The 22098-nt window shown below is 38.6% G+C and overlaps 1 protein-coding gene across 1 annotated transcript in view; it reads right to left on the minus strand.

Annotated features, from left to right (window-relative positions):
* LOC306946941 (VPS10 domain-containing receptor SorCS1-like) overlaps positions 1-22098 on the minus strand; it is a gene marked incomplete at both ends in the record, with an annotated part of 267367 nt that overhangs the window by 164583 nt on the left and 80686 nt on the right. Inside the window, one exon of the mRNA XM_079536080.1 lies at positions 16725-16792. Coding sequence (XP_079392206.1) covers positions 16725-16792 — 68 coding nt within the window. The remainder of the gene's footprint in view (positions 1-16724; positions 16793-22098) is intronic.

The following is a 22098-nucleotide window of genomic DNA, read 5'->3' on the forward strand; positions in this document are numbered from 1 at the left end:
TGTCACAGGAAAAGTGGTACATAACTAATGCGTATCATAATTTGAGCCCGGAAGTTGCTCAGCAGACTGAGAAGCCTACACCCATGGATTCTGGATAATCTTATTATGCTAAAAGCCTGCATATTCACAGCTGCTAGGAGGCAGAAAGACTCATATTGCTGGGAGGCAGAAAAATATTCTGTGAGACCCAAAGCAAATTGAATCCAAAAATGGGAGAAAAGCAACCCCCTTGCTCTTCCTCCTTTGTAACTTGCAGCTGGTGACTCCTGGCATTATTGCAAAATAAAAAATAAATAATAAAAAAAAAAAAAGCTGAAGCATTTGGATCTTTGAACCAGAACCTCTAAGGAACACGGTGACACAAGATCTTGTAGCATCTCCATGTCACTGATGGAGCCTTTCTTCGCTGGCAGACACCAAGATTAAGACCATCTGTTACTTTCTCACCCATGAAGAAATGTAATATGTCCTAGTAGATCTTCTCCATTATAAAATGAGTTTTTTCCCTAATGGTGTTTTACATTAGGGGTCAATTTCTGGGCAGAATCTAAACATCCTCCAGGTACACATCCCAACATCCTAGCCAGCCTGTCATTTGGTGACAAGTTTCACAGTCTGTTTATGACTAAACAGTTTCAGAAATGTAAAATTCATCACCAAACAGGAACTGCCTATCTCCAGCCAACTGACTAATTTCATCATGACCTAAGTTTCTCATTTAATCCCAAGTTCTCAAGGAGTCCTGGAGAGACCACAAAGAGTAACTGACATCTGCACTGTCACTGCCTGAATAATCATTATTTTACAGGCTTCTACTTCTGCCTGGAAAGTGAAGGGGTGAGGGGGAGGTGAAGGGTGGATTGGTTGGTGGGAAGACATTGAAAGATCAGAGATAAAACTGAAATTCAGTCATCTGCAGGGTCACCTTGAAATGTTTCAGACACTTGCCTTCACCTTACAAAATGCCAAAGCAAAAACTGTTCAGAGCAAGACTCCAGAAAAGAATTTCCTGGTACAATGTCAGAAGGAACAGATTAGTTCATTCTGTGAAGGTACCCAGCTGAAATATAAGACGTCCAGGCAGTAGTGGAAGGAGAGGATAGTCTATAGCAAAATAGTCAGCTGAAGTACTGATGTTCTAATGCTCAGACAGCTACAGAAACAACAGCTAGGGCTGGTATTGCCACAACCACCAATATACTGAAATCAAATCCTCTTTTAGACAAGGCAAACACAGATACAGTCATTTTCAAATGATAGAAAACTTTAATTTAGGGGCCTTCTCCATCTGAGAAAAGCTTTCTGAGCCACCATGTGTCTTACTAATGTGGAGCAATGTTCTCTTTTAGCCCTTCAAGCTCTGCTTGTGGATATGATAGAAAGAGGTGTTTAACAACGCAACAACACTCATGATTATGGAGAGCAATAGACTCACGGGCAATTTGACCAATCAAGATGACAAAGACTGGGTTCAAAAAGGGAAGGGCTCTCCTAGCAGCAGTTCATTAAAATGAAAATGAAACTGCACCTTTCCAGTGTAACAAAAAGGATTTACTGGTCCATAAATGGAAGGGAAAGAGAACAGCCTGAAAAAGTTCAATTATCAGTAAGATATAGACAATAAAAATCAGATATAGGAAGCAGCTAAGATTGGATAGGCTCTTGCATGAGAAATGGACAGCCAGGGTAAAATGCCTGATTCTGTTCTGTCAGTATGCTTTATCCTGAAGGACCTTCACTTTCTGAGGGCTATGACGAGGTGAGCAGGAAAAGGAATCTTACTCTACAGGGAAACAGTACAGAAGGAGAAATGAAATTCTTTGGCAATTGTACTGTCACCTCTCAAACATTAAGTCTCTTTTGTCCCCATGAGTTGAGGCTGTTGATCTAAATCAGAGGCTGAACAGCCTTTGCGCACCGGACTTATGCATAACGCTCAATTCCTAACTCGCCTAAATAAAATCTTCAAATAAGAAGACTCCTCTGGGTATTCAAGAAGGGAGATACTGGTTCAACTAATTGGACATAGTTATTGTAGTAGCTAATCAGCATACCTACATTAATCCCACTGATTTGTACCAGTTGGGGAATTGTTCCAAAATGAATCAAGGGACTAAGACAGTACACACCTTCGGGAATTGCTGAATATGAATCTTTGGCTGAGCAAACAAGAGATGTAGGAAATGAAGGAGAAGCTGAGAATAAAGTTTAGTTTTAAAAGCTGGGAGAGAAGATGGACAGAAGTCATTCTTGTGGCAATTGATAGACAATAGACAGTCTGATCAGCAGCACCGGTAGGGTAGGCAAAAGTGACTGCTTTAGGGAAAGAACTGGTAACTAAACACAATAAATTATGAATCCCAAGAAGTCAGTCAAGAGTGCAGCAAATTACAGCACTGGAACACAAACAGTAAATCATGCACCTCTGCCTGAGGAGCTGAGCAAAGATCTCCTTTCTTAATTTCTAGAGTAGCCCTCTCCACAGTTTTAACAACCAGAACAGTCTTTTCATCACAAATTAAGATATTCTTACTCATCTTCTCTAGGGCTCTGGCAGAAAGGCAATGCTATCAGTGCATCTTCATTACTTGTACCACTGGGCATTACATCAGCTGTTAGTGCTGACACATTCTGCCTGATTCAGAGGCCAGCAAGGTCAGGTCTTTGAATGGTAGAATTGTGTTTTCACAGGACTGTGTAAAAATAGTGCTGCCAGCCCTGCTCCTACCGAGAATAAGTCTCTGCAGTTTGTTTACATTAGGACATTACAACTAGTAATAAACTCCAAGATTATGAAAAAAATTGCTTTGAATTCAGTGCATTAGTAACAGCAAGCTTCTGTTTTTTAGCAGGACAGGCAAGATTCACCTTCCATTATTCTCTACTACAGCTCTACTGCAGTGTTACAGCTTACTTTCTGCTTTTAGAAACCACACACTGGGTGTAGCTGGTGACTTAAAAAATAAAAAATAAAAAAATACAACTACACACACCCACTATCGAAGCCATGAAGCAATGAGAGGCCATGGCACCTTGCTCTAGGGGAGCAGGATGTGGGCTCGCTCAGTGTAGGATACCTGAAGATTTCTTCTCCTCTGTCTCCCAGAGAAGATGCAACGATTCCAGTAACATATCAGCAAGGATAGCTGCTTTTGCTCTTCATCAATCAAGTTTTCCCACATGCAACCACCTAATTTCTTTGATACAGTACAGCAATTGCCAGACATTGAAGTATAAGAAATCCTTTATCCTGAGTCAAATTCTTCCTTAGAGTTTACCTCTGCCTTAGCATCTCCAATCTGTTAGACAATAAGCTGATACATACTACCAAGGCATGTGAGCTTGATGCTCCATGAATCCCTACCTGTTCGATAACCTTGATCATTAACTTCAGCCCCTACCCATAACACTTCAAATTTCACCTAAATCAGGTGACAACAGCAAATGGTTTAAACTCATCCCAGGCAGCAGACAGAGTCATTGCCGGAAGTGCCAGCAGCTCTGCCTTCCCCATTGGTGAGCACTGGGCTCACTGTTGTATGTGTTTGACTTACTAGATTTTCAGATGCAACAGTCCCGTTTTTACAGTAGGTGTGTAACTCATAGGTACCCAAATAAACAGAAAAGAACATATCATTTTACAAATGCCAATTTGATTTATAAGAACTATTTTGCATTTACAGATAAGCACAAAAGAAAGCAGAAAATTTCTTTCAGATAGGAAAAACTGGCAATGAGCCTGAGCCAAATCTTATTGAATTCTACATCAAAACTTTCCACAAACTTAATGACAGTTCACAAGAGATTCTAATTGTCATATATAATTACCTAGAAGGATATTAGGAGTTCTAGGACTGAGAAGTCATATTTATGACATATCTGCATTTGGCAAAGTACCAGGCTTATAAATACAGTATGTAGCTTTCAGACCAGCACTTACACTTCTTGAAAATAATGACGTTCTTCAAAGGACAGAAGTAGGGAGACCAGAGAAGCATTTTGGAGAAGAAATGAAGGGATAAACATGAGTAGGAGAACTAGACAGCAATGCCCAGTGAGATGCTAAGGTACGTACATGACTGTCAAAAGTGTAGACCAAATACATACATATATATTTTAAAAGCATCTGAGAAATTGCTGATGTAATCAGTATTCTCCTCCCACTTTTTGAATGGATTTGAGCTCATTAAATACAGCTGGAAGACACTGACTCCCATATGCAATAAAACAGGACCCAGAATGAACAGAATTATGCAACCAGTTCTATACCACATCTCATGTGCATTCTCCCCATATGCCAGACTGAGCTATAGCCTATGTAGCGTTTTCCAGTTAACAGAAATCCTACCATCAAGAGTAGATCTTCAAAGCCCTTAACAGAGGGCTCAATGCTTTAAGAAGTTATGGGCAAAATAGGGAAAGTGAATGCTGGTATCATTCCATGTATGATGTTACCTGTAAACACTGCTAGTAGTAACTATGTGACTTGCCTTCCCCTCAACCTTCTTCTTTCTCCACCACCGAAATTTTGCAGCCAGTGAAAGCTGACTCATCTTACCAGACATCAAATCTCCTGCAGAAGCTAAGGCTGCCTTTCTGATATTCTCAGGACAGTAAGATCACAGCTTGCTAGAACTCTGTTTCTACCTTTCAGAACAGTATTTCTACTAGTATTTTTGTGAGGCTATTTCTTGAGAAGTCAAATTTCTCAAACCAGAAAGGAGGTAGATTCAATTCTCTCTACATCACATTCAACCAGAAGAAGGCAGGACTATCATCATTACATACATTTAGAAATCTAAACCAACAAGGTCCTTAGTGTGAGTTCAGGCACATTAATTAAACAGGAGTCCCTGCTGCATTGGGTCATGTGTCCCAAGCAGTGGGATCTTTAGTCAAGGTCATTGCTACCACTCTGAAAAGAAATATTTCTGGGGATAGTAGAATAACACGGACAACCTGAAAATGCTATAGCGATCAATACATACAGGACCACCAACTTAGCCGATGGTATGACATTTTCCAGTAAGCAGCATGTTACAAAATCTATACAGTACAAGTTCACCAAAGAACCAAAATTCTTTCTTATTAATCACTGGAGCTTTCCAAAGCCTTCCTTTTTAATTACTCCATTCTTTAAATGGATAATGCAATGCTTAAGAGCGATCAGTAAAACTCAAAGACATTCTGTTTTCCACCTCCATATGGAGCTCCTGGCCCTAAAGGCTACAAACAAGTGCAAATTTATAGTCATTTACTTATTTTTTTCCTTTTACTTCCATAGGGCACTCTATCAAACATGGCAAGAGGCAAATAAATTCCAGAAGATAAAATACAGCTGATGGAATTTGCTTTCATCACGCAGCAGGACATGACATACATAAAGAGGTGTACGGAAAATGAACTGACTGGATAGCTAAAAGGCACAGAAATTTTCTCACTTCTCAAGCACTAATTCAGCCCTCACTTTTTAGCTGTCCACAGTTTCAAATGTTAAAAGTTTGTATTTGTTCAAATGCTAGATAAGTTCAGAGGAGGAAGAACAACTCCCCCCCCTAAATGTACTCAAAAAAGGCTATTAAGGACCTCAACTTGATATTTGTTGTTTTAGAAATGCATCACCCAATGCCTCACCATGCTCACATCCACTGTTTGGTCTCCATTCAGCAAACACCAACGTATGTCAACAGATGTCATCTTTTTTCCACATGGAGAAATTCAGTGATACACCTTTGCTTCATATACATGTCCATATCAAACACCATTCTGTCAAATGGCCCCTCTGTTGCCATCTCTCTCTCACATGGCAACAAAACGTAACAGAATCTTGGTGGAAAGTTTCAATCTCTATTGCCATACCACCAACATCCACTTTGGACATCGTGGGCCAATATCATGACATAGGAGGTACTTCTTTCAGAGCAGTCCTTGTAGAAATTAAAGACATTTTAATTGCAATCTGCATGTGCACACACAAAACAGTTCTGGTATGTTGAACTTCCCTCCCCTGCAAAATGTTCACTTTCAAATAGTTTGTTTCAGAGGCAGCAGTAATAAGCTGAAGACTAGGTCAGAAATCACAGGATCAGGAACACACCACAATAACTTTGTTAGGAGATGTCCATTCCTCAGTGAAGTTCAGCTTTCTTTTAGAGAAGCAGATAAAGCTCAATAGAGTTGGTGCATCATCTCTGGTAAAGAAACACTCTAAGCAAGGGACCAGAAGCCCTAACCAATATTTGAGGACTTACAGCAATCCATACATATAAAACTAAACTGCTATATATCTATGCAAGTTTGTTTTTTTTTTTCAAAGAAATTTAAACAGCAATTCTGCTAATCAACAACCTTTGTTTACTCTGAGAATCTCACTCCATCTACTTTCTAAAGGAATTGAGTCAGCAGCTTCTGAAACAATAAAGAGCATTTGAATGTAAGAGAAGCCAACTGAGAAACCCAATGGCTTTTTAATGGTGTTAATAGAGAGGATGGACAATGAAATTACACTTATTACAAGAATGACCATTATTTTCTAATGGGACAAAGATTAAATAGTCTTTATAGCTGCACTTACTGTATTTTCAACCACCTTTTCTGTTTACTCTGCGTTTTGATGACATTATATAGCTAAGCAGTAATAGCTATCAAAACAACACCAACAGTAAGAAAAACCTAACAATAAGGCTGATGCTACTTTAATTCCTACAGACAGAAGTCGCTTACAGAGCAGATCAAACACCAGTGGAGTGTGGTGTTTGACTCAAGTCAGTGAAGTAATACCAGCTTCAACTAGATGAAGAGCTGATTTCCCATGCACGTTTTCTAAACTTTAGTATGTCTTCACTACAAAAAAAAGAGATTTCTACCCCAGCTTCAACACTTTTCATGTTTTGCTCACTTTATTTCATCATTCATCACACATTTCCTTTTCTTTATTTCACCTACCAAAATAATATTCATATAATACACATCGAACTGCTCACCTGTGATTTCAAGTATTTTTTATAATGCATGACCTTAAGGGGAGACATTTAATGTTAAGATCTCCTAGGATATTCTGAGACTAGATTGTATTAACACATTTTAAGATTAGCAGCTTCAGATCTGTTGTAATATTTTGCATCTATTCTTTAATTCAAACTAGCACTTCACCATGCAAGCCTTGTGCTGCATTGAATCATTTGGAATAGAAAATGTGAAACAGTAACGTAAAATTATTTTACGATAATGGAAATGAGCAAATTTAGGTATGAGATGCAACTACATTACAGCAGCATCACTTGCAATGTAAAAATTCACCTATATAGGGTCCTGTGCTACCATAAAAATATCACGGTGGACATCTTGTGTCAGCACAGAAGTGAGTTTTAGCTCAGTACATTATCTCTGATGATGTCAGAACAGACATCTACTAAGAACAGATGTCTGCATAAGACTTCAAGAAACAAGAATCCATATTTCCCTTGAATACTATCAGAGCCTTCAAAAGTTGGGATTCTCTGACTTCCTGGGACACAGATGGTATCTTTAGTAGCCATGTTTAGGTTGTTTCTGCTGCACAGAAACATCCTCGACAGCACGACGCATTGTTGAACCTTCAATTTCTCTTTCAATTCTGTCCAGAAATTCCATAATGCTTGCAGAGAGGAGTTAGAAATTACATATTGTCACAAAGTCTATCAATCCAAATCAGAATCATAAACATCATCTAGTTTTAATTTCATTATAAATTCAACTCCTGTCTCCTTAGTTTATATATTCAGCAATCAAAACAGTCTATTTTAGCCTCTTCACAACAGGACATGATGCTCGGTTCCCTGCCTATTCTAACTCCTACACATTCCCTGATCATAGCTCTTCATTGTACTGTATACAGTATGGTTAAGTAAAGCTGTCAGCCCTTATCCTACTATTATGCTTTGTTAGACTAAAATTTCTTAAGGTCAGCCCGGCTCACTAACCAATCCATTTGATCACTGTGACAATCTCAAGTCACAGCAATTCACTATACTGCTTGTCACAAAATTTGGAAATTACACTAGTAGGATTTATTACCACACTAATTATACAAATATCCTATACCACTCTACCTTGCAGAATGCCATTAGAAATGCCTTGCAAGGAGAAAACTCCTCACAGATGACTTTTGAATTTGCTGATTCTTGATTATGCCAAATATTTACCTTCCGATTACCACAAACCCAGGTAGTGTCCTGTTCTCTGAACTATGCAGCTCTCTTGTATCACAGTAAGTTCATTCATACTTCTACTCACTCAGATCACAAACTGGCCTGATTATCTCACATAGAAACACTAAGAAATAAAATTCCCATCCTGAATCCAGGACCCTCCTGCCTCAATCAAACAAATTACTGTATTGGGGAAGAAAAGTCAGGAGATCAAAAATAACTCATCCAGTTCTGTTAAGATTGCTTTTGGCTTTCAAATTGCTGTCGTGAATCATCTTAATAAAGCACTTAGGGAAATAAATCAAAAACTATTAAGACACTCGTGACATCACACTTGCTTTGAGTAACATCCATATCTTGAATTTACAGTACATATGTGCTGAGTAGGTGGTGTAGTTTAAAGAAAAAATAGAAGAAAAATGTATTGGCTTCTTCCTCCTTTGGCTCCTTTAACAGAGATAAAGCACTGGGACTGTAATGAGCTTTTCTTACAAAAGAGTCAGCATTGTGAAAGCTGTTAACATACAATGAGAGATTACAAAGAATAAGACCATTTACCTTTGAAAAGGGAATACTTAGAAGGGAAATTTACCGAGGTCTTTAAGTTTCTTTCTTACCACCTCCATCGTGACTAGCCTTTAAATTTTATGCTGCCTCATAACAAGAGAGCACATCATCACTTGAGCATTGGCAGGGAAGCAGAGAAATGATATTTCCACAATGCCTGTAGTCAGCACACACTGCTCGCAGCAAAAAGAGGTCAGTCTCACAGACCACAGTTGTGCTTACCGGAAAGGACCGATAATTTAATAGCCTATAATACATATTTTAAAACAGTTACTCATGTTAATGTGGCATGTCTTCAAAATTCACGCTTCAGGGCATAAGCTGATTTCTGTAGTAGGGCAAGAAAAAAAATTATCCCGAAGATAGTAGGATTCATATCAAGAGTTTAACACTGATAATAGCTGGCATTTGTTGGGCAGTGCCAGAGGCAGGCTAGGGAAGATAGCAGAGCACCTCTGAAAATGTAGAAAATTCATTTGGAGGAAGAATTCTGCAAATGCTTCACATTACCTACTCTGTACTAAAAAAGGGTGCTGCTACCATGGAGAGAGAAGGATAAATGCTTTGATTTTGCCTTCCTCATATCTCAGAAACTACAAGATCAAAGCAGCTGAAGATATAAAAACTATTAGGAAAATAAAGATGTTTCACTTATTCATAAAGAAGAAATATAACCGTGATTCTCAGAGATTTTGCTTTGCTGCTGCCTTTAGTGTTTCTTTCATTTAGTAGCTCTTTCCTGCAATGCTGCACAGACCACAGTCATAAATCCACTTCTGTGTTGATGTCCCTTTCCTGGAAAAAGGAAACAGACTGTCTATCAGGAATGCTATTGAATCTCACTTCTTTCTACTCTTCTGCAAGTATTAGCTTCTCTTAGAGGAGAACCCAAATTAACAATGTCATACTTTGGTCCAAAGATGTTGATCTACACAGATCTCCAAGAGTCTCTCAAAGCTCTGTACATTGCTGGATGCAAAGACTTCAGAGGATTGTCTTGCTAATGAGCCTTGCATTCGGTAGTGAAAAAAGGCTGTTTATGGAGGTATCCACCTCATTCCAACTCCCTTCCCATTCCCTCCTGGTTTGCCTTCCTAGCCAAGATAGGCAAATCTGTATATCAGTTGAAGACTTTCAATATTCTTTTCACCACGTGAAAAATCAGGAAGTTAGCCTTTCTCTCACCACCAAAAAAAAAACAAAAAAACAGATGTGATCATGAACAGTCACTTGGTTCTAGGACCTCAGGTTTTAAAGAAGAACAGAAGGGAATAAACAGGAATCCATACAGATATGAACACAGATATACATTAGATCAAAGAAATCAAAATAAAAGGCCACTTCCAAGGAAATCACCCTGTTTTCGTGTAAAGAGCATCAGTTAATGCAATGCACTCAGAACTAGGTGCCTATTTAAATATGAATTTCTACAGTACATTTTGTCCAGATGTTTTACTACTACCTCCAAGAGAGACCTACAGACTCATCTGGCTCCTTTTGTAGTAATAAGCAGCTTTCAGTGTTTGTCTCTGTAACTCCCAGGGCACAGGTTCACAAGTATTTGATACCTGGATCTGAAGACCCCAGAGCTAGTATAGAAAGCATTAAACATAACTGTAAGTAAGCTCAAAACCAAATATATTATTTTTCCAATAAGTGAAGACTCTGAAAAGGCGACTACAATTTTACACAGCTTCTCAAAAAGAAATGTGCGTGCAGTGGGAAGCAGAAAAAAAAAAAATTAGAACATGAGGGGTGTTTTGCTCCCTGCTTCTAAACCAGTAACTACAGCACCATTTCTTTGTTCTGCCTTATCAGCTCCAGTCTAGCTTGTTTGCATTTATTATGTAGCCACAACAAATGGATGCATCTCACAGATCAATTTACAATTTTTTCTTTTTTTTTCTTTTTTTTTTTTTTCTTTTTTTTTTTTTTTTTTTTTTTTTTTTTAAACTGTGTCATTTTCAGAAACAAGTACAGTCAGGGAAACAGGTGTGCAAGTTAATCTTCTAATCTACAGAGGAATAACAAACTGCATTTGAACATTATGTCTATAAAACAGCACGAACTTTGTGCATCTGTTATTTACAGTATATTGATAATATATGTCAGAATTAATATTCATTATCTTGATTTACATGTTTTTCACACAGAAAATGGATTGGTATTCTTCTGATTTACTTGACAGCACTCCTACATTTCATGACTGGCTGCAATAGAGAACACATTTCTAATATGCTTAATAAATTTGCATTGTCATTAATATGGAATGTTTTATACATGCAGACCAGGCAATGAGGAACACATCTCTAAATCCTCCACTGAATACAATCTTCAAAATACCAGGGCATGACTCTTCATGCTGTGTCAAGGCATAAGTTATTTGACATTGATAAAATAAATACAGAACTTAAGCCACAAAGTGCAAGGGATATCCTAGCTCTCTCCTTCCAGGAAGGTAAGAATATGGATGATTTCAACGGGATGCTGCTGACTTAGGACCAATTAAAGCACTTGATGTCAGTTGTTTAAGTGTTTTGTTGCTTGTTTGTTTTTTAAATGTTTTTCCCTTTCTCCAGCTTTATTGGAATTTGTTTTGATAGTTGCCAAACTTTTCTGGGATGTTTTGCCTGCTAACTACAGGAGTTGACTGCACTAGGAGGCTTTATTAGTGTAAGTCACCAGGGTAAAATAAACAGTTGTGATAAAAAACAATAGCTGTGGAAACTGCCAAGTCTCTTGGGTCCTGCTGGCTGAATAGTATCCCATCCCACAAGGCTGCACGCAGCTCCACATTCAGAGTACGAAATCCATGTTCTAAGCTTGCATCCAGCACAGCCAGATCTCCCACTGTGATCAAACCGTAAAAAGATACTGCATCCTATGTGAATAGCTGAGAGTGCAGACGTTTTTCCTTTCCTTCGCAGATGCCCTCCAGCACATATACACACAGAACAGCCAGTGGTTCATATGTTTGCAGGAGCAAAAATGAAAACAAACAACAAAAAAAGACAAAGAAGTGTCATTGTTCCACAGTTAAAATTTCACTAAATGCTCATGGAAGATAAGGTAGTAGCATTTATCAACACTGAGCAACTAGAACACTGTATTTATGGATAAAAGCATTTCAAATAGCCCTTTTCATATTCCTCTTTCCCACAATACTGCTTGTTAAAATGGACTTAATGACTTCTCTTTCCCCATTTTGTCAGTTCTACACATACAGATTTGGTTCTCCTCTATCCTACCTAAAAGAACTTAATCTGCTATTTCAGAGCATGCTGTGTCACTAAATTGTAGGTTATGACCTTATTAATGTGGCTCAGCAGGTAGAAAATAAACCTGCACGGAGAAGAGCCCATTTGCAAAACAGAAGCAAGGAAACATCATACAAAGTGCAGGAGGACAACAGAGTAACAGACTTCTCCTCGAGATTACCTTCAAAGGGAGAAGGTACTGCTAACCTTTCAAGTATCCCACTCTAAGAACTCTCTAGTCCAGAGAAAGAAAATTACATACTAATGCAAAACTATCTCCATTAATAAGTGTTTTCACCAAAACACTTTCCTGCATGATGATGACTACAAGACTACTCATCATACAGAGCTAACACTGATAGTACTTAAACATTATGTCTGCTTTTACCCATCACCTTGTCTTCAGCAATAGCTGATAGCAGTAGAGAACAGGAACATAATTAGGATATAGCCTTAATTCTCTACAAACACATTGCTTACAATTCCTGAGTGAAAGATAGTGTCTTTGCATTCAACTCAGTGAATTCTTTATTTCATCAAGCAGAGCCATGAAAGAAATAAAGGTTATTCCTATACCTACAAGTGGCGATGCTCTAAGGTATCTGTTTCTTTGCTGGCTTACATATCAAGTCCATCTTCTTGAAGTCCTTGAATGGATAGAATTGCAGGATGATGTGCTTTATGTATCCCTTGCTTTCTATATGGGAAGTTAAAGCCAGATCTATACGAGGCATGAATCTTTTCTAGAATCCTTGAGATTTCCTTATGGCATACATGTAAAAGCTTCCATATTGCAGGAACCAGGAGCAGTACAGTACAAGTTGGAAGTGTTAAGCTCAAGGACAGTGTTGGAATGTAGAAATACCACCAATAGCAGCCAGAACAAGCAGAGCAACAGATACATGTTTAGAGCATAACTGTTTGCAAGCCAAGCAAACCCTACATCTTCCTACTTTCTGGATGAAAAGTTTAAATTGCTGCTACTTTCTAAAAAAATACCAAACATGACATGAAAGGAAGGAGGCAAATAGCAGCACGTATTGCTTGTCAGCCACTAAAGATCCTAATAGAAAGGGTCCTACATATCTCTCAAGAACATCATGTTTATACAAAAAAAAAATAAATTAGTCTTCTCCAGCTTGTCTGCAGCTCATGGACACCATAGTCACTGTTCTGGCATTTTTATTAATTGGAAATGTATGCTTATCTTACTCTAGTGGTAAAAAACCGCATTTTCTAACTCTCACAGCTTAATCCTTTTTGCAATCTGAGAGATACCTACGACAGGAAGAGAAATAAACCCAGTACAGTCGGTTAATTGCTCAGTGACAGATAATCTTTTCTCCTTTCTGTTTTCCTCCTCTTCTATAAAAAGAATAGCAAATGTAAATAAAAGTCTTTCATCTAAAATGCTGGAAGAAGTATGTCAAGATAACAGCATAATTAAAGTCAGGCACAGCCATATACAAAGCTTCATTTGCCATATACAGAAATAACAGCTCACTTGCCACCCAAAGCCTGGCAAGCTTCTGAGCTTCAGTACTCAAGAAGATAGTAAAGATTCTGTTTCTTTCCGATGCTATATTTCATCCCTTTATGTCTGTCACAAGTGGTCTCTTAATTCATAGGTCGTTTCAGAAGGACAATTTCCTTCCATTAGCACTGCAGCCAGCTGTAGTTAAACTGGCTGAAAAATTGTAAAGAAATGCCATTCTAAGAGGTGGTAGTACGTTTACACGTAACACAAATTCATATCTTGTAGACAATGGCATGGTTACGTTATAGATGGTTACAGTTTCATCAGTCACAAAACTGCTTAAATCACCCAACAATGACAGATGCACTTATAATCAGCTATAGCACAAATGACTTGTGTCTGTGACATGCTACTAAACAGCCCCTCATTATTCATCAGCCTTTGGAGAACATACTCTCCACAGGAGGTGAGAGCGGTATTTCTTTGTCATGTACTCAAGGCAGAGATTTCTCTTCAGTGCAGAATATGTCTTTTTCCTCAGAAACAGAGCTCTTGACATCAGAAATCAAACCAGACATGAAATCATGATTTCTTCTATTCCTTAGCATCAAAGCTAGAGGGAAGAAATAAATTGAAGTATAAGATACGTTTCTGCCTTTCACTCAATTCAATTTTTCTACCCTTTTGAAGCAAGCAAGGAAATGTAAATTAACACATCACTTAAGCAGCCAGGAGGTGCAATGGCTAATAACCTCTCTGTCAGGTGAGTTAAATAATAAGACATGCCCATTCAGTCATTTCTTTCCATCATACTAAGAACAGAGAAGCTGTCAGGGGATCTTCAGAAGGTTATTTATTAGTGATCCAAATACATATCTGCATGGTGAGCAGGGATCTAGCTGCAGAGCCAGTCGCAGGACAGAGCACAGCATAAACACCCACAGCTGACGTAAGGCAGCAGGACTCAGTTAAGAGAATGAAGCATGCTGGTGAGCGACAGTCAGAGCAGCCACAAGAACCAAAGAGCCAATGGAGAATAATAATGGAGCACTGCAGAGAAACACTCGTGGGTTTTAGCCATCCTGGTTCTCCTCTGACATCTCCTACAGAAAAGTCTTTCTCCAGGGACTCTGGATGATTGGCCACACAGCTGTAAACAAGTTATGGCAAGCGACAGATACCAAGTAAAACTAGAGCTGATGAGTTCAAAACAAGCCAAGAGTTCCTCAAATCCACAATATTCTTTGCTCCAAAATGTCACAAGTGCTAAAAGTTTTAACAACACTGATGAAGATACTAAGGAAGTTAGTTCATACCAGTAAAGTTTCACAGTGGTAAATATTTCTTGAAACTATTTAAAAAAATGAAACAATTTACATACCAAATAAAAACACACCGATATATTAATAATAAAATATTCAGATAGATCTTAAACCAAAGGGTGAGGAAGGACCTGAAATTTCAACACTATGAATGAAGGCTGGGAGAATACAAGGAACCGTCAGATATGAAAATCCCGTTTGTATATTCTCTCTTAGATTGCTTTTTGGCAACAAGATACTAGGTTAGAGAAAATACAGCTTTTCTTATGTCATTTTCTGATATTAAGGAAGTCCAAAGTCCAATAAAGTGCTCTACACTCACTAGCTGTAGGTTTGCTACACAGACAAACTTCCAGATGCTGGTATCACAGAATCGCAGAATTGTAGCGGTTGGAAGGGACCTCCAGAGATCGAGTCCAACCCCCTGCCAAAGCAGGTTCCAGGTATATCCTTCAGTGACATCTGCACATCTGCCCCTTTCAAACATGGTAAAATTCAAACTTCACAGACATTAGTTATGAAACAGGAAACAGCATAAGCTCATTGGCAAGACTTTTTGCCCAAGTTCATGCATCACTTCTAGCGTTACTTTCTCCACTCTGATGTGGCTGTTCTGTTTTCAATCCTAAACCAGAACCTCAGCACAATCCTGCACTGCATCACAAGAGAAAAATAATTTTTTAGCACTGTCAGCAATGGAGAAGGATGTGTCTCCACAGAGTGAAACACCATGCTCTCCTCAATGACTAATTTTTCAGGGAGTGAAACACCATGCTCTCCTCAATGACTAATTTTTCAGGGAGAAATGGCTGAGGGTAGTTAGGGGGAATAAATAAATTCATAAATGCAATATGTTTACTTTTTGAAATCATTGTGACACCTCACCACGCATATCAGACAAGGCAAAGGGCAGTAGAGACAATATGATCCTTTTTGACCTCAAGCCCTACCAGCAATTTATACAAAATAGGAAGGTCTAATTATCTCCATAGCACAACAAGAAATAATTTAATCAGCATCACAAAATGCTAATCATTCCGCATGTTTCTATCACTAGAAAGAAAATCCTACAAGTTTTGCTATTTCATCAGTTGGGAGAGAAACAGTAGTCAGTCCACCTCCATCAACAGCCTTTATAAAATCTCCCCAGACTGCCCAACAGTGCTTTGCAAATCAAACCACAAGATAAATTTCCCTTTACCTACTATGGCTCTTGACGCTTCCACAAGAACTATGAAGTAAACACAACTTAGATCCATTTTTCAGACACATAAAAAAAACAAATACCATCTGCCCTCACTGGATCCAAATAACACCATAGAGAAATAGACCACAAGAAAATCCTTGCCTTTGGTTCAGAGTGCAGGATATGTCTTAAAGTCATTGAAGTATCAAGGCATCCCTTACAAATCACTATAACAGACAGAATCACCAGAATCACACAGATTGAAATCCATTGAAATCTGGTACTAATACTACAAGTTCTGAATAAAGACCTGTGATTCTCATTTGAGCCCACTTTAATCACAGTTTCCCAGTCTTAGCAGTACTGACTTTTCAGAAGTATCATTTGGGCAGTAGACAGCCATAAGATTCTTCATAATAAACAAGGACATAAGCTTGAGTTCTTCTAAAAATAAACCAACTGATAAATTTTATTCTGAATAAGACAAAAAAGGGGAAATAAAATGAGAGCAGGTTCGTGAAATATGTTATCTGTTTGAAAAAAAAAAAAAAAAAAAACAATCAAAACTTCAGCTTCTTCATCTTCAAGTACAAAATAAAAGAAAGAGAGGTTAACTACAAACATTCCAGCAAATTTTTAAAAAATCCAATTAAATAAAAGAATTGTATCAGACTGCTCCTATCTAAAAGGTAAGATAGTAATTATTAACTCAATTTATCTCCATACCTCCAAAGAGAGCTCTCTGTGATGCTTCCCAGGTTGTAGTCATATAGCTTTGTCAGAATTAGAATCACCTGAAGGCAAAAGAAGAAATTATTGTTAGTCTCAAACAATTATAAACTTACAGAAGTGAAATGACCCCAGGGAGGACTTAAGATTCCTTTAATGGGTGTTTAAAATAACTGATTTAATTGTTATAAGTATTTGCCCAAACTGACACAGGAAGTACTCGCAGACAAACTGTTGCAGAATACAAGGTGATTTCTGCTTCCTGTGGTACACTGCTTTCTACTCTGTTTGGTAAGAACTGAAATTATTCATCCTTTTCACAACTGTGCATGGATACAACCCACTGGTCTGACTTCAAACTACTTTTGCTTCGGCAGGTAATTAAAAAAAAAAAAATAGGCAAATGATCATCCAACTGTGGCTAGGGAGACTTAGACTAGATATCAGGAAAGGATCTCCATGAGCAAAGATCATCACTGGTATAGGCCACCCAGAATATCTGCAGAGCCTCTATGCTTGGAGGCTGACAAAATCATGGCTGACATTATCCACAGCTGGTGATAACTGTGCTTTGAGGATGAGATCGAACTGGAGACTTTCAAGTGTCTCTAATAAGCAACATTTCTATGACTTTGGTGAAGTCATAGACAGAATGGAAACGCTTCCAGGTTTAGGAGTTTTATTAGCTCTTTTCATAAACAGTTTTTCCCTTCCTGCCAAAACAGACACTTCTAGAATAAAATTATTTTGCCAAGGGGATGAAGGCAATTTTAGCAAAAAGAATTTCCAGCAAAACATTTTAGCCTGCACTTTTGTTAATGTTCTAATGAACTGACTTTCAAGATGATGGGTTCTTTTAACAAGACCTACATTTGGGACAAACTATCAGACCGTTAGTTTTGCTGCTAATTTATTTTGCATTTCTCCCTGCCAGGTCACTGTATATCTTCTCCTCCATTTCCCATTAAAACTGCAGTAAATTGAAGAGGCACAATGCTTCTTATCTGACAAAAACTCTGATTTATACACCTCTATGTTATTATTTTCAGCCTGGGTTCCTAAGAAACAAGGCCTTCAGATGCACATCCCCCCACTCCCTTGACAACTTTCACTTTCATCAGCCAATTTCAACTAATTTGGCAGAGAAATAAAGGACTGAGGAAATTCAGTCCCTATAATCTTTGTGAAAGCTAGCACCAGCACAGCAGAGGAAAGGAACAGAACTCATCATGGTAAAAGCTGCCCTGGCTTTTACACACCTTGAACCAGCCACATGAGGAACTGGCTCTTACCCAATACATTCAACACGAAAGAAGGATACAGAGAACGTAAGCAAATAGCTGCTGCAAAGAAAAGGTTTAAGGAACAGATTATATACATCCAACAAGCACGTTTCTTCATTTCTACAGCGGTTAAATCCCTCAACAATAGATAAACCAAAGAAAAACTTCTTTACTTTGAGGGTGACAGAACACTTAGCCTACTGCAGGGAACCTGAATTAGAGTGGTGGAACAAGATGACCTTCAGAGGTCCCTTCCAACCCCTACAATTCTGTGTAATCTGCACAAACACGAGTCACATGCAGATGATAAGGGAGACAGGAGAAATAGTTGAAAAAACTAACAGTTTACCGAGACAAGCTCCAGAAGAAAAGCACCCTCCCTTTTTACCTGCTCACTTCCATTTTAATCTCCTGCTTTCTATCTTCCATCATGCCTACTTATTGCTTTACGTCTAAAACGAGATCCCCATCCTGTTACCCACAAATGACTACCTAGAAACTCAGGCTATTAAAATACAAACCCCAGCAGGCAGAAGACATCTTAGTGACACAATATAAATAAATAGCACCACAGAGAAATGGAGGACATGGAGGAGTGACCCATGAAGGTGCCTAATGCCTGAGATGCACAAGGACTGGCCCTGCAGATATCTGAGCTGAGACCACAGCCCCTGACTCCTTGCAGCTCCAGGCCCAACTCAGCTCTGAGTCCTTTTGTGACTCTAGCTCTATCTCCAAGTTGTTGCATCCCTCACATAGCTCCCTACAAGCCCTGCCACACAGCAGCAAGCTGCCTCCAGATTCTAAGGCCCCTGCAGGTGTGCTGCCCACTGACACCAAGCCTCCCATGACCCCCGTGATAACAGTCCCACAACAAAGTGGGAACTGATACAAACATCCCCTCAAACAGCCTCATGCTGACTTCTGCCCTACCCAGAGATCCTGAGGAGAGCTGTTAATGACAGTGCATATAAAACACCATGTCTCCCTTCTGCTCCATCATCCCTGTAGCTGTCAGAACCCTGACCTAGATGTCCCCTCAGTCCCACAAAACACACCAACGCCAGTGCCATGCAGCCAGGAGGTGCCAGCCTGCAGGGTACCTCTTTGAAGGGAAGGCCAATATGCACAGTGCCAACTGCAGATGGCAGAGCAGCAGCAGTCACATACGTTTTGCAAAGCCAATTAGGGCTCTGTAAATGCTAAAATTTCAATCTCCTCCCTCCCAGGAATGCTAATTGGTGACAACAAGGCAGCTGCACTCCCAGATCCAGACCACATCACTGCCATCCCTTACTCCTCCGAATGAGTCTCTAAACTCCCTGCTTAACAAATAAATAAAAAATTAAGAGGGAAAAAGGTAAAGGAAGAGGAAAGGGGTGTGAGCATGAAAGCATGCAGGACCTTTCTAAATAACTGCTCTCCTGATGAAAGATAACAGCGAAGTCAGTGAAAAGTTTCAGTGCCAGCAGAGTAGAGACCTTCCATATGATGTGGGAATTGCATCTACCTTCAGCTTTCAGACTTCCTTGATCTATGAAGCAGCTGGACAGTTACAGAAATTTGCTTATATCTTTTTCCAAGCCTCATCTTTTCTTGGCACACTCATGCTTTGCTTGCCAGAGGAAATTCAGACTTAAAAGACCAAAGAATATTCCTCACTGAATATTTTGACATCTGGTAGTTTTAGAGGCAGACCTGAAGATATAAGGCACAGAAACTTGGAAGAGAAAATAAGAAATTTCCTCAATCCTTTGCCACTAGTTGAGGTGATCTTCGGAAAAATCACAGAAAAGTCTGAAGAGTCACACTTTCCCCACCTGTAATCCCAAGAATTAGAACTAAGCCTACTTTTATGGATTAATAAAATCAGCAATATGCAATTACACTAGTGTCAAACAGATTTACTTGTCAGAAGCTACACATTTTGACTTTTTCTCCCCAGCTTTGAGGGAAAGTCACAGATCTCCAAATTTTCAGGAAAGAAAATTTAATTGAGAATTTTAATTTCCTCATTTCAAACAAAGTGTAATCGATATCCCCAAAAGAATATGATAAAAACTAAAACAAGTGGAAAAAAAGAAAAATCAAAATTTTCCACCACCAGAGAGCTGACATCTTTCTTGTTCTTTTTTGTTTCACTCAGAAATTTCAGTGAAATCCACATCATCTCAGAGTACTGTATGTTCTTCTCCTGTACTAATTTGTGAAAAATTGTATTTCATCATACTTTTCTTTATATATAGCTCTAACAATTACCCTGCAATCAGAAGTACTCCTTGATCCATCAAAACATCCTCATTGCAGCTTATACCATTAGAATCCAAAGTAATATTGCTATATCTTGACCTCTTAGTAAAATTAGGATACAGTCCCCAATATTTAATATTTCTAAGCTAATATTTCTATTTGACACTATGTTGCAGCATACACACACACACCAGTTTGCTATGCAATAGCTTAAATATAATCACATAAATATCCTGTTTCCAGAATACAGACAGGCTTTCCTACAGGAGCCTTTTCCACTTTTGTGCATTTGTATCAGCTCCTGCTCATCTTTATACCTCCCCTTGTTTCAGCAGACTTCTTGTGTTATTTGCTCTGATTCAAACATCAGTAATAGATCTCAAAGATACACATGCAAAACAAACAAGTCACTGGGCAGAAAATTAGCTATTTTTGCCTCGGGTTCAATATTCTCTTTTCCCCTTTACAAAGTTATTTGAATAACTTAATTCAAGGCCATGATTTCCGTTATGTTTACTCTTTCAGAAAATATATTTCTCCTTTGCTGTTTTTGCTGCTTTCATTTCTTTGTTATTTAGCCTGCAAAGGTTAGTTCATGTTTAAGATTGTTCCTTTTTATTTTCATTTTTTTCCTTCCTCTGTGGCTGTCACTATGTAGTACTGAGGAACCTAATGAACAGAGACGTGCATATTATGTTGTTCTAAATGTCAGAATATGGCTGTGAAGAAAGAGTAATGAAATGAGAAGTACTGTCTCACCTTTTTTTTTTTTTTTTTTTTTTTTTTAATTTCCTCCTTTGTTGCATTTTGTTGCTTTGCTTTCTTTTTTTTTTTTTCTCTTTTCACTGAGATTCTTTTTCTCCCCCCTTCCTTATTACTTACCAATCCATACAACCTAACAAGAAAACTAGAGCCACAATAAAAGGAAGCTAAAATACAGTCTTATTCAAAGCAAAGCTGGCATATGGTTGCCTCTTCCAACTGCAGAGAAATGCAAGACTATTCTGTTCTTCATTAAAAGCAGCATTTGAAGTAGGATTTTCTGCCATAACAGGCATGGAAATAGAAATCGTCTTCATTTTCTGTGCTAACAGCCAAGAGCAGAAAAGATTTGATCGTGGGTTTATTGCATCCCCAGTGATCATACTAACCATGGTATAGCCCTAAGAATGTTTGCTTTTTTGAATTCTTTACGGAAAGTGAAAAAGCCCTAGGAGACAACAGGACAGAAGGCACAGTGTTTTAGCACACTCACCTGAGAATTGACTGACTGACAGAAGAGGTACTTGAACTTGGATAGCCCTTTCCCAAAGGAAACCATTTTCCCACATCTATTCTAGCAAGAACTAGATACTGTAGGAATGTAAGTGGAACCCACCTTAATTCAAAACAGCATTTTCAAAGAAAATGTACTTTGTTAATAATTCCTGAACTGTGATTGCTTTTTAGACTCAGGACGTGAAAGCCTATCTGCAGGTTTAAGATGGAAATCAGTGGTTGGACTAAAAATACTACTCTGTGAAGATGCTCATGACAGATATTTGCAACTCCAAGAGAAACTGCATGGTAAGCATGGCTAAATGTTTCCCAGACCTAGCTTGGTTTCGCTGGTCTACACAATCTCACCCCATCCTTCCTTACACTACTGACCTAATTTAGTATTAGCTTAAATCTCCATTTAGACCTTGTTTCCAGCTTCTATACAAATAAACCTAGTAAGGCTATCACAGAATATTGGCCAAAGATCATCCTTAACTGCAGTACTTGATCCAATCTTAACACAAGGATTACATCTAAGTGGACTTTTCTCCGTGCTGAACTAGCTGGCCAGGATGGCA

This window comes from Tetrao urogallus (genome assembly GCF_951394365.1).
Source record: "Tetrao urogallus genome assembly, chromosome: 5".
Taxonomy (NCBI): domain Eukaryota; kingdom Metazoa; phylum Chordata; class Aves; order Galliformes; family Phasianidae; genus Tetrao; species Tetrao urogallus.